This window comes from Vanellus vanellus (genome assembly GCF_965231255.1).
Source record: "Vanellus vanellus genome assembly, chromosome: 2".
Lineage (NCBI taxonomy): Eukaryota > Metazoa > Chordata > Aves > Charadriiformes > Charadriidae > Vanellus > Vanellus vanellus.
The window spans coordinates 11,795,381-11,809,381 of NC_138906.1; the positions used below are offsets into that span (position 1 = coordinate 11,795,381).

The following is a 14,001-nucleotide window of genomic DNA, read 5'->3' on the forward strand; positions in this document are numbered from 1 at the left end:
CCCACTTTTCTTTAAGTGTGCTAATCTTGCTGTAACTCTGTGCAGATTGTTTTCATGTAGGGAACGTCAGAGCATCGTAGCTGCTGTGAAACCAGATGCGTAGCCAGCAATTAGCATGATATAGGGGTGCCCTGGATGTAGTTTCTTGCCCCTGCTGTTGGAGGGCCATCCCAAGGGCTGTAATTTCATTTAGGCTCTTTATGCCTAAGTAAAGCCAAAGTTGCAAGTAAAGCAAGGTTATTGAACAGGGAGAATATAGCCTGATATATTTGAACTGCAGTTATATCTTCCCCATATAAACAGTAGATGTTCAGCTGAGAAGATAAATGAAAAATAAAGCATCTCTAATTATGTTAGGAAGACGTATTATAACACAAAACCATACGTATTCTAATGTGAACACATGAGATGAACCAGAAAAAGCCTGGCTTGTGCTGTTTCCTGTTTGAGGCTTAGCTTCATTTTCAGTATATATACTGACGTCAGATCAGATTGGCTTGCTTATGCCCAGAATAATTCTTCTATTAACTTTCTGGCTCTCTTCCTTTTTGCTTTCTACTTCTGATTTTTGGATTTCTTCTCTAGTCCCTCCTTTTTTCTTGCATAGAATCAAAACCAACCCACTGCTAATAGAAATATTCTTCATAATTACGTCTTGGCTCCTTTGGTTGTTGCTTAGCAGCTAAATATGCTTTTTCACCTGCAGTGTGTTTACTTTTTTATTTATTGCTTTTCTCTTTTTTTTTTTTTTTTTTTAATGGTTTAGACCGAAAAATATCTTGCCTATGTGTCTCTCAAGTTCAGAGGCAGACACTCCTTTCTGTTCATGGATTACCTGAAAAAGCAGGTGTTGGTTTACTGAACAGAAAGAGCATCATATGTGTTTGGAACATCTGGCAGCCCTCTAGTCCTCAGAAAGTTTTAATATGTGACTCAGAGGTACGTTTTAACACTGTATATTTGCCCATTGAATAAAAGGCTTTATTATGTGTATTTAGTTTTCTTGTGTTGCTGCAAGATATGTCATCTTTTGAGGAAACATAATTAAGCATAGTGATTGGAATTCTCATTCCATTTTGTGCTTCAGTTCTAGAATGTAATGATGGTCATAGTGTTTTGTTGTTATGTGTTTTTTTTTTTTTTTTTAATTTTGAATCCATTTCATGGTTGAAGAGTGAACGGAAGCAAAACAGCTGGTTCAGATGTTGTCAGGACTTCTCTCTACCCATCGCTATCATAGAGTTGAGTCACCCCCCTTCAGCTTTGTGGCAGTAGATGCAGATTACACAACAATTGTCTTGAAAAGGGAAGGCCTACTGAAAGTCTTGTATCCTATTTCCCTTTTAAATAAACTGTACTTCTGCTGCAAATGCCTGTAATCTGTCTTTGCATGCCTAGGAAGAAAAAAACATATTTCAGGCTAATCAAATCACTGGCCTTTATCATAATATCAACCATACATATTTTTACTGCTTAACAGGTGATATGTTGCTGCTTTAGTCCCAATAAAACAACATTAGTTTTTGCTGGAACAATAGATGGTTCATTGTTGGTGTGGGATCTTCGAGAAGACTCAAGAATGCACCCTCATATGATGATCAGTGAAACTGACTGGACATTTAGAGTTCCAACATTTTCCACTGGTTAGTATTTATGCATTCTGATTAGTCATTTTGTAGGCAGTGGAACAATTCCACTACTAATTCTTCTAAGAACACTCTTTCCCTGTAGCCTAGTCTAGCCAGTTCAGAGATTATATTTAGTCTAGTAAAAATTGCCAATCAGTAATAGCTGTAAAGAAATGTAAGCAAGCTCAATATGCATCAAGCAATGAGGATAGAAAGGTGGACCAGATGTAGAACCTAAGGAGCATTGTAATATTACAATGGACTACTCAACTATTACCTCATCTGAAATTACTAGCTTAGTCAATTTTCATCATGTTATCTCCCTTAATATAACCTGCATTGCTTTTTTATCTACATCTAAACACACGTATTTAGATGTATTTTTAAAAAAATCAGAGTAATTTAAGACTGTAAAATATAACTTTTCAAACATCATTTAAAATTCGCAATAAGTATAAATTGTCACCTAAGTTTTGATGTTTCTATGTGGTTGCATGCAAGATCCAAGTGTATACATGCGTAACCGCTGTTGGAAACAGTGCAGTGCTACTCTGTGGGATCTAGAGAGCTATTAGTCTCATCCTAATGATGAGATATCTGTATATGGTTAGCTGGATTGATTGTATTGATTAGATTTAGTTCACTTACAGATATTACCCAGCTGTCTTATGTAGATACCATTTTAAGTGCCATAATCTTTGGTCTGAATCTCACACTTATTCATTTCTAAAATTCCACTTATGTAACTTTATAATTTCTGGATTCTATCTAGATACGCTAAAAGTTGAGTCAGGATTGTGGTGTTTTATTGCCAATTTATCAATTAGTGTAGCAATGTGAGATCTAGGAATTTCTCATGTTCTCATTAGTTTATGATACTACTGGTTTAGCATGTATGGGGATCACATCATTGGAAACAAGTAGTCTTTGAAGGCTAAATGTCAGAGGCGATCTATATAAAGGAGTAAGTTGAATTCTAACTTGCACAGTCAGTAGTCAGTTACTTTTAGTCTTTTGTTGAAGAAATTCTGAAGCTATAACTAAACTTTGGTGCCCAAAACCTCTCTGGTTCAGTATCTCTAGAAATGTACCAATTGCATGTTGGAACCAAACCGGGACATACATTTTTCTGTCATCCAGCTTGTCACATGAGCAAAATCTCTATCACTGGGGTCAGTTAGGAGCTATAGCATGCGCTTTCCAGGTTCTTAATGTCAGAGAAGCACAGCAATGAAAAATAATGTGGAATTCATTTGCTGCATTGTTTAGATATGGCCTAAATTAGTGTTGCGTACATATTGGGAAGCCAGAAGAAAGTTTACTTTGCAAAAGTGCTTGTGGGTGACCTCCTTTCATCCTTTGACATTTTCTTGTCATTGAATTTCTCTTTTTTTCTATGCTTCTGATCCTTTAATGTATGATCAAAATAACATAGGCTTTTGTAAATTTTCTTATAAACCATGGACGACAAAATCAAAAGTTGCAGGAGTTTACTTAGGACATACGACTGACATACTAGAAGACGTAGTCCAAAGTACTTCAGTCTGCATTTGAATTGGTGAACGAGATCCTTAAAATTTTATGGATCTGATGCAAATGAATGGATCTTTATGCCTATTACCAATGTTTGTCATTGCAAAGTTAAATAGAGGAGCAAGTCATTAATCTTGTTAACGTCTTCATTGTATGTAGTAGTAAATTGAGAGATTGGGAATGAGGTGTACGTACCAGCATTTGTCTCAGTCTTAGTTATAAATTGGTGCCATTTTTCTTGCCACTGTATTGTACCCTAGACTAAAAAATAACACATAGCAATATTTTTGTAAATAATTTTATTAGTGCAAAATAAGTCCTTCTTTATGTATTTTTCCTTTTTTTGTGTGTGCATGTGCTACTGTTTAACTTACACCGAGATAATATTTTTTGTAAAAAAAACGCACCACACATGCACAAAATCCTCTTTTGTTCACAAGTGTGTCTAATTGCAGTAGCCATGTAAAAATAAACATTAGTTGGTTGATAGACTTAATTTTTTTTAGTAGATCAAAGATGGTTGGTCTTGTGTTGCACAATGGGCTAGTATTCAAATGTATATAAACAATTTCATGTAGTTGCTTATATAAGACAGCAGATTTTAGTGCTGTATACTTAGGAAGCTTTATGCCTTTAGTCTTAAATGAGATTAAGTTCAGTGCACAGGGCAAGTCCAGAAATCAAGAATATCTGACAAAGAATCCATATTGAAGTTGCTTTAAATATACATTTATTTTAAAATGTTATGAAAGGGTGAATACATATTTTCTTGTGGTGAATTGTTTGTTTCAGGGTAGTTACTTTCTATTAAGAGTAATTTTTCTTCAATTTTATCTTTTGTGTAGTGAGCAGTGATTTATTTCTACTTTGGTTGTTTATGGAGCTTGAAATTAACATAATTCTTTTCATGGTAACCTTGAAATGGCAGATTTTAATGAAATGTCTGGTACAGTGGCATAAATAGTGCAGCAGTCATTTGGAAAATGACAAGTAAATACAAAGGGTGAAACATTGATTTATCTAGTAGTATTTTGTTAATTTAGGAAACAGTTTGCACAATTGTATTTGAGACTTTTACAAAGTAATTCTTTGTGAAGTTCATTATTTGCCATTCTTTCTTTGTAGTCGCCATTCTTCCATAAGCTGAAAAGTGATTAGGGTTTTGTTGTTGTTTTTGTTGAGAACAGTATAGTATTTAACTTTCATTATCCTTAATTACAGATGGCATTCTAAACTCAGTAAATCACACCTCTCCTATACTAGCAGTGGAACCTGTCTCAACCTCTCTTGACACTGATCAGAATTATGGGCTCTCAAGCCTCTCTTATCGGGAGGGTATGTAAGCTGCTCTTCAAAGTGTCAATATGTCTGGATCTTTCTTTATGTGGCTAGTAAAACAAATGTATCAAAGCCAAAATCCATTTTATAATTACATTCTGCCTCTTGTTTATAGTATCAATTGCATACAACATTGATGTTTATTTTCTGCTTTCATTTTTATGTAATGTTCATTCAGTGCAGCTTCACATCAGATGTGGGTGCATGCTTGTTATAATGTCTGTTTTCAAGACATTTTGTTCTTCCATGATAAAACAAGTTATCATTCAAAAATTGCCTTCAGAGAAGTCTTAGGGTTTTTTTCAGACATTATAGAAGCACTGTCTGAACCAGTGGAGCAACTTGCTTATAGCCAAACGCTTAAAATGTGTGACTGTACTCGGTCGTTCTTCCCGTGCCTTTTGCCTAGTCTTTTTATGAGCAACCTTTGCAAAGAAACTTTAATTCTCGTGCCCCCAAATTCTCAGGCAATGTGCTAGACGTGACGTTATTGCTTCGATTGCAGATTTTCACTTTGAAATCCATAGTAGTCCGAAGAAATGTGCTGCATATTGCAGGTTTTACAAGATTTTATCTACTGCACTTTATGTCCCATTCCAAAGTCCATGCAGAATCCAGGCATTTTAAAAGATGCGGACAGAGATCATCTGCCTTTCTGATAGGACAAACTGAACATACTAGAATAGACAGAGATATATAATAAACTATTTCAGTTGGAGGGGACCTATAATGATCATCTAGTCCAACTGCTGGACCAGTTCAGAGCTTACCAAGTTAAAGCATGTTGTTAAGGGAATTGTCCAAATGCCTCTTAAACACTGACAGGCTTGGGGCATTGACCACCTCTCTAGGAAGCCTGTTCCAGTGTTTGACCACCCTCTTGGTAAAGAAAGTTTCATGCCTTTTTCATCTTGGGTAGAATTAGGGCACTTTCACTTTTTACGCAGCTGAGAGGATCATAGAAGTTTCAGAGAATGTATTAACCTAGGAAGTGTTTCAAATCCTTTGATATTCTTCAGGATGAAGCCAGTGTGTGACTATAAACTGTTGCTAATCCTTCCATAGAAATGTCAGGCCCTCCATTTCAGATAGCTTCAATGGATGAAAATGGAATCCTCAATATGTGGGTGAGTAATATATATGTATGAAAAGAGAGTATCACGTGTTGGAATAACAAAATGCTTCAAATATAGCAAACCAAATCTGGGATTTCTGATGAGAATTTCCTCCCTGAAAATTACAGCACCACTAGCCGTTCTGTTGGAATCCTCCTCAATTTTTTTTACCTGACTCTCTAATGCCGTAATGATATCCTTAGATGAAACTATTAAAGAGGTACGTGAATTCATGAAAACAGGCAATCGGTAGTTCTGCTTTATAGGAATATATGTTCACATATTTCTATTAACCGAATAATAGATCTCGGTCCTCTTTCACCCACCTACTTTATTTTATTTGAATCACAGTGGTGTCAGAGACTGTACTGAATGTACGTGAGAAATGACATTCATAATTTATATAAAATAAATGTTCAAGAGGCAAAATGTGAAAATCTGTGGAAAAGATTACCCTGCCTAAAATATGATGGTCAGGTAAGCACCAGGGCTGTTGCTCTTAGTTGCTGTCCTGACAACTCTTCTTTCTATGAGATGTTTTCAGTCTTTCTGATGCAGCTTTGGCCTAGCTGCTGAACTTGTTTGCATCTGAATTGATCTTGCCTGAGGAACTGAAAGGCTCAGTGAATGATAAGGGGATAAAAGCACTTCTCTTCTGTATCGCTAGTTAACTCCCTTAAAGCTCTAAGTAACTTTAGTAGCAATAGATTCAGGCCAAATGATCTACCCTTTCTATTTCGGAATACTGAAAAGCACGGGAAAGTGTTACAATCCCTTATGTGGGGGTTTAGGGTGCTTTTTTTGTGACCCACCAAACTAACAAGAAGCCAAGTAGTGATTAAGTGTAGAATGTAACTTCCCCTATTCTGCTTTCCAGTAGGCACGTGAAGCTATTTTTAGCGTTGCAGACATTGGCAGGGGATAAGGAATCTACCTGTAGTAATTGTAATGTTAGACCGACCTACATATCTAAAGGTTTGCTTAGAGTTATGTCATATATTATTACAACTAGTTTAAAAAAATTTTAGTCTGCTAAGTATTTATTGCTTATTAATGTTAAATATTGACTTTTCAGGTAGTTGTTGAATTACACAAAGTGGATTTAGCTGGTTCACAAACTGATTTAGGTGAGTACTATACATTAGAGGTAGAATAAAGGGTTTGAGTTTTGAGTCTGAAGTTGAAGAAAGCAGGAGTCAGTGATGACAGGAAATAGTTTAGAAGGCAAAAATTACTGAGGAAAAGATTCATTCTGAATAGGACATGAATCTGATATGTGGGGTTATTGGTTAGGTATCATGAGAGTTATTTTATTTTAACCAAATCTGTTACAATGTTGTCGCCAATATCTCCGTTTTGATAATTGTCCTGAAAGTTCTGCTTTGCGTAAGGTCCTTAATTTAGTGTGAGAAAAAAGTTTCCATGAAAAAAGTAAAGAACTAAGTCCTTTCAGCCCTTTTTGAGTTATGTGAATGAGAAAATTACGGGTTTTATTCTTTGAACAAATTTAGACTTTTATACTTATCTAAGTGGAAAAGACTGATTAAAATCCTGATACATTTTAAAATACTTGTACAAACAATGAAGTAATACTAACAAACTAGATTTTTTGATCAGTTTTCTAATTTACAAGCTCGTGTGCCATGTCTGGCTATATTGAGCTGCTAAAGCTGGGTATTATGTCTGTGGAGAGGTACATTTTAAAGCTATGGTCTTGTGTTGACATGGTTTTACTGCCACCAGCACTCATTTTTTTGTCTTCCAAAAATTCTCGTGGTTGAAGGATTTAAATTATTTATGTTATTCTCTATTAAGAAGTAACATAGACCAACTTCATGGAAGTATTACAGTCTCTCATTACTATAATTCACTGTCAAAGATCCAAGTGACATAAATGTGCATTTTCACCATTGATAGAATTGGGTTTTATAGAGTGATATTACAGGATGTTATATGCATGCTGTAAAAATAAAGCAAACATATAATCATGTTTCCCTTTGTCCTCTTTCTTTGATTTCTGTCAAAGGTTACAACTCTTCAGATTTGAATTCTGAAGTGAATAGTTCTAAATAGTGTAAAATTCTTATGTATCAAAAGCTACATCTACAGTAAACAATTTAATTATGAAGTATCTTCTTTTACTTATTAGCTTAGGTTTTTATTTGATGATAGCACTTACTTAATGCAAAGTGTTTGAATCAGTTTAAATAATTATTTTATATAATTTTAGGTTTAATTCCTGGAGGGAAAGTGAAGTTAGTACATAGCTCTACTATGGAATTGAATAACAGGTAAGAAATCAGGAGTATTTAGATTTTACACATGTATCTCACAAAGCTAATTTTTCCTATACTTTATTCATTTGCTGTTGTGTAAGATATATTTAACAATATTTTCATTAGTTGTTTGTGTTTCTTTTAATATACACTTATTTCTAGAGCTGGTCATAGACATTTTAGATCAAGAGTTTCTGTATGTACTTGCATAGCTTTAGGAGACAACTTCCTGTATTTATGTCATCTTTATGTTTTTCCTAGCCTTTTCCCAAAGGATATGCGCCAGAGAATGCCCCAGACACTGACTATTAAATTTCTGCCTTCTAATCCTAATCATTTCATTGTTGGAACAAACATTGTGAGTACTGTGCTGAAATTCATCTCGTTATTTTTTGTTTTGGAAGCTGCCCCACTTGGAATTATACCAGTACACTGTATATTGCTCCCCAGTTCAAGAGGGACAGGGAACTGCTGGAGCGAGTCCAGCGAAGGGCAACTAAGATGATTAAGGGCTTGGAGCATCTGCCTTATGAGGAAAGGCTGAGAGAGCTGGAACTCTTTAGCCTGGAGAAGAGAAGGCTGAGGGGAGACCTTATTATGGCATACGAGTATCTAAAGGGTGGGTTGAAGGAGGATGGAGCCAGGCTCTTTTCAATGGTTCCCAGTGACAGGACGAGGGGCAATGGGCACAAGTTAGAACACAGGAAGTTCCGTTCAAATACACGGAAACACTTCTTTACGGTGAGGGTGACAGTGCACTGGCACAGGCTGCCCAGGGAGGTGGTGGAGTCCCCTTCCCTGGAGATTTTCAAGACCCGCCTGGATGCAGTCCTGAGTGATGTGCTCTGGGCAATCCTGCTTTAGCAGGGAAGTTGGACTAGATGATCTCTAGAGGTCCCTTCCAACTCTGATAATTCTGTGATTCTGTGATTCTGTGATATAAAATTTGTAGTTTGAGAGTATTATTAAAATCCATTAGCTATTAAAATTTGTTAGCTACTAAGATCTTTTAAGGTAGCGCCTCTGTGAATTATTTAACTTTTTCTTGTAATACTAATAATGCAAATTTTGTTTTGTTTAATTAGTTTTCTTTATATTGTTCTTTAGGGGCTGGTAGGCCATAGTACAAGACATGATTTAAAAGTTCTTCCAAAGCTATTCAGACCCCAAGAGAGCGGACTGAGATCAATAAGCATCAACACAATTGATTTCTTCCCTTTTGGAAAGCCACTATTTTTGGTATGAAAACATTTTAATATAATACAAGTTTTGTTTTTTAATTGCTTTCTGAGGGAGAATTTCTAATTTGATGTATTTAACTAGATGCGATAGTTGATTTACCTCACTAATTCCAATCTGCCATGAGGAGTGACAACGAATCTTGTGTCTTGGTGTTCGAACTTTGCTTATGTAAAAGGTGGACCATCTGGCTCACAGAAACAAATGGCAATCTCCCTTCAGCCTTATAACTTATTCTTTGTTTTTACTGAAATTCAGCATTGCAAGCAGGTCTTCTGCTCAGCTGTTTCTCACTCTTATCATATGTGTCTTAGTGACATAATCATTTTGGAGACACAATATCTGTGTTGCTGTGAAATAAAAGTCTGTGGGGCAGCTCTGGGCATTCCTTGCTTTCCTTTCCTCTCCACATCAGGCTTACCCTTGGGGTACGCCTGGCAGTGTACCCTGCGGTCAGGTGGGTTCAAATCTGCCCTCAGCACTTCGTATTGACACACCCACTGTTTTTATTTGTCTCCCTTGTGAAAGTTTATTCAATGCAAGTTGAATCTAAATTTGGTAGGATTTTCCATCTGCTTATCCTTGCGTATATTTGTACTTAATCTTCTCTTAAAAATGCTCTCTTTCTAAATTTGCCATGATTCACATGACTTCATTGGCATTGACTAAGGTATAAAATGAATGTGTTTGGGTACAGCGTATGTATTTTGTGTCACCACTGAACAGTCAGAACTTTCTCTTACCAGTGTGGATGTTCTTACCTTTTTCCCAAATGCATTTATTTAGAGTGACACAGACTTCTAGAAGTCAGTATCAGCAGAGTCCTTTTACATGTAAGCACAATTTGCCAAGTCACTGTAAAAAGTCATCATAATTTGAAAATTCTCGGAAGTCTTCCTGATGTAGAGATGTCCCTGGGTAGTAAGAATAAGTTATGTTCTGTTTTCATAGAACAGGATTTTCTGTACCTGCATCAGAGCAAATTTGGCAAATTTGTAAATGTTATACTAGGCAAGACAAAGATTATAACAAAATATCAGCAAGCAGTGACATCTGCCTGTCTTTGGATTTAGCTGTTCGTTATGAATCAGTTTAATATCATTATACTGTTAAGTACAGCCTGTCCCACTGAAAGCTATTTTTGGTTTTACAGATTACATGTGTCACTAAGTAGCCATCTGAATTGGTCTCCAGGCTCTGACCTAGCCCCAGTTCTGACTACTGTCAAGTTGTGGTGGATCATAGTATTAGTGAAGTTGGTAGTTTGAGAACTTTTTTTAAAGCAGGAAATTGGGACTTCATCCCAGGATTAGAGTATTACTCTAGTATGCTTAGTACAGAGTTACTGCTTTTGAACTAAAATTTACATTAAAAGTTAAAATCCGGATAGTCCATAGAGTGAGACACAAGAGATGTACCACTTGGCTCATATAAATAATTTTATTTCTATGCCTGATATTCTGAAGAACTGAATTGCAATTTTTATGCTGCTTATTTTGCTTTGTTCCCAGGAAGTTGTTGTTTTTTTTTTTTTTTTTGACTATGATACAGGTTGGCTGTTCAGATGGAAGTATTAGATTACACCAAATGACATCAGAGTATCCCCTCATGCAGTGGAATGACAGCACCAATGGGCAGCCAGTTATTGCCCTGCAGTGGGCTTTAACAAGACCCGCTGTGTTTTTTGTCCTGGATGCATCATCTAATATTTACATTTGGGATCTTCTGGAAAATGATTTGCTGCCTGTGGCAAAGCAGACCATTCCATCAGAGCAGTAAGTACATTACATTTCTTTAATTTTAACAAAATATTAATATTATTATCATCTACATTTTGATTAGAGTTTGGATGGGTTTTTTTGCTTAACTTGAAATCTTCATTGGAATTGGCTTTTCTAGCTATATTTTTTAAACTGTTGGAGGTGTTGAAAGAGACCATAGCGAGCTAAATTCTAGTTTATCCTTATTTACTTACTATTTTATACAGTCTGATAAAGGAGAAGTAATGTTAGTATAAGTCAAAATCATGTATGGTGTTATCAGTTGGGACAGACGTCTGTACATGGAGCAGTTGCTGTTTATATGAAAAGTTTTTTGTTCCCACTAAAATCACTGGAGTTCTCCAGTTCAAAGATAGCTTTGCTGGATCAGGATCAACCCCTAAAATAGGCAAGATATGTTGGACAACATTTTAAAATGCCTATATATAGTATGGTTACCAATATAAAGAAATATATTGTGTTCATTGTCACAAAGTAAACAAGAATATTTTTGGCTAGCATGTATTCACCAAGACTCACAATGCTGTTCCTGTAGTCGGTGTAGAGATCTGGGTATCCTGTAGACTGATGCAGAAAAGTAGTTTAATTTATTCTTTCTGAATTATAGTCTTGAGGATTCTCTTTCCTACCTGATGGAAGCCATACTTGGAGACTCTGTCTTCCCTAGGCTTGTTAGTCTGGGTGAATATCCCTCTAATTAAAAGTTTTCCTTGTAGCCTTGTAAACTATAGCAAAGTGCTGCTAGTTTTGGGAGAAAATAACATAATTTTTAAAGTTGCTACACTGTACTGGAAAATATCATAAAAATAGTTCATTTTTACATGCTTGAAATAATTTTTAAGTCATGATTAGAAATCTCGGAACAGGGGAAGAATTGCCTGTTATGTTTAACTTAAATGATTGCAACTGGTGAAAAGCGGAAGAACATGCTGGGGCTTGAAATAGTGAGGACTATTACACTGTGATGAGCAGAAAAAAGGAATAATTTAGTTAACATTTAGTTAACTGCTACAATAAGTAACCTGCTAAAAACATCAATTTATGTTCATTTTGCCTCAATTAAAAGCACTCTCCCATTCTTTTGATTTCAGTGTTGTGACTATGGCTCTGCTGGGAGAACCAGAAAAAACAAATGGATTGTTGGGCATTGCTCTGGCCAAAGAATCTGGACAGATAGACATACAGTATGTAAAGGAGAAGTGGGCATTACCTCAGCCTGAGGAATCTGAAAAACTACATTTGCTTTTATTGCAGTCTTTTTAGAAACGGAACAACTCTCTGGGTGTACAAATTATTGCAAAATATCTAGATTATTTTTGACTGCAATTAGAAGTTTTATAATGTAATTTTGTATTTGTATATAACTTGTATATATTTTAAAGTATTTCAGCTGAACCATATATTTTATCAGAAAAAGAGCAGAACCAAATTTAGCATTATTGTACTCAAAAAGATGATGAACTTTTTCATTATTGAATACTCTAGATGTATATATTTTCACAAAAATACTGAAAATACATTCCTATAAATTAAGCTGCTGTTTCTCATTATTCTGCCCTGAAGTAAATGATAGCAATCCTTTGGCTGGTGAGCATAAAATTGTGCCTCTGTAAGCAACCTGAATGTATGGAGACTTCTGCCTCAGTCTTTTAGTCATTAACACTTAGTAAAACTTTCTTATATCCACCTAAAAACATTATGCAAACATATCAGAATACAAATGTACATCACGTGATGCCTTACTTGTGATTTTGACCCTGGAACTTTGCAAAAGGAATACCTGACTAACTTGAGTTGTCCTAATATGTACCCTACCTGTTTGGATGGCACTATGTAAACAATATGCTTGTGAGATTTACTGAAATTCTAAATCATTTCGGATTCCTGATGTAAACCAGAAAATACTGACCTGTTTAATCCTGCAAATCATTCCCAAAGCTCTTGTAGTGAGGAATAGGATAGTTGACTATAATATTATTCTAATTTTTGTACACTCTTGGTAAAGTTTGGACCAAGACCAACCACAGAAAATGTCTTGTAGCCTAACAACTTCTGATCATGAGGAAAAGCATGATTAAATGAGCATAGATTCAGGGAACAAAAGCACAATTGGAAGACAATGTGTTCAGAATTTAGTGAACATATATTTAAGATATGTACCATCTCCTTCTAAAGTAGTCTGAAACAATTTTTAAATTCTAATTGATTTGTGGCAAACATTTTTCTATGTAAATTGTTACTTAAATTGAGCAAACTCAAAGTGGCCACATGATGGTGCCAAATCACAGCAGTAAAAAATGAGTGCCTTGTATAAACAACATACACCACTTCGGGAATGAATTTGTTGTAGTCCACTGCATGTTCCCCTTGCCTCAAAAGCAGCAGCTGCAATCCAGAGCGCCTGATGAACTGTCGGAGGGATGAATATTTCCGAGACCATTTTTGCTATCCCAGTTCCCTGGTCAGCTATAGATTTTTTTTTTTTTTTTTTTTTTTTTAACGGGCATAAACACAAATGACTCTCCTTATCTTCATTGTTGGGTTTATATGTTAATAATATACATTACACATTAAATTAGAATAGCTTTAGGAATTCAGATAAAGAACGCACTTAGTTTTTTTGCAATAAGGTAGCAGAGCATCACTATTGAAAGCCATAGTAAAAACTAAACCCGAATCTCTCACTTTCCCTCTGAGACACAAACACCCCATCACTCCCTCCCTCCGCAATTTAAGATCAAAATTAAGCTTTGAAATTGTAACAGTATTCTGAAAGAAATCTCTTACTTGTTATCGTTTCATCACTTTCAGGACTCACCGTCCTGAATTTTCTTATTGTAGCCACTTCTGCACATGGAAACTGTAAACAAAGGATTGGGGTTTTTCTGCCTTGTGCTGGGTGCAGTGGTGGTGGGTTTTTTTTCAATATGGAAAAAGAAAAAAGTAGTGTCAACCTTCACACAGAAGTAACTGTCGCTAATTTTGAGCTGCTGTTGATAGGTATGCTTGAATTCAAAGATCCAAATATTTTAGGCCAGTTATGCTTGTACTACCTGGAGAGCTGAGGGTGAGTGGGTTCCCACATTGGGCA

General features: G+C 35.7%; 1 protein-coding gene across 1 annotated transcript in view; it reads left to right on the forward strand.

Moving 5' to 3' along the window:
- The window catches only part of DYNC2I1 (dynein 2 intermediate chain 1), a 35,080-nt gene extending 22,700 nt beyond the window's left edge, over positions 1-12,380 (forward strand). Inside the window, exons 15-24 of the mRNA XM_082480023.1 lie at positions 767-939; positions 1,481-1,643; positions 4,383-4,496; positions 5,565-5,626; positions 6,690-6,741; positions 7,845-7,905; positions 8,152-8,248; positions 8,998-9,129; positions 10,681-10,904; positions 12,002-12,380. Coding sequence (XP_082336149.1) covers positions 767-939; positions 1,481-1,643; positions 4,383-4,496; positions 5,565-5,626; positions 6,690-6,741; positions 7,845-7,905; positions 8,152-8,248; positions 8,998-9,129; positions 10,681-10,904; positions 12,002-12,173 — 1,250 coding nt within the window. The 3' untranslated portion in view covers positions 12,174-12,380. The remainder of the gene's footprint in view (positions 1-766; positions 940-1,480; positions 1,644-4,382; positions 4,497-5,564; positions 5,627-6,689; positions 6,742-7,844; positions 7,906-8,151; positions 8,249-8,997; positions 9,130-10,680; positions 10,905-12,001) is intronic.
- The last annotated feature ends 1,621 nt before the right edge of the window (positions 12,381-14,001 follow it).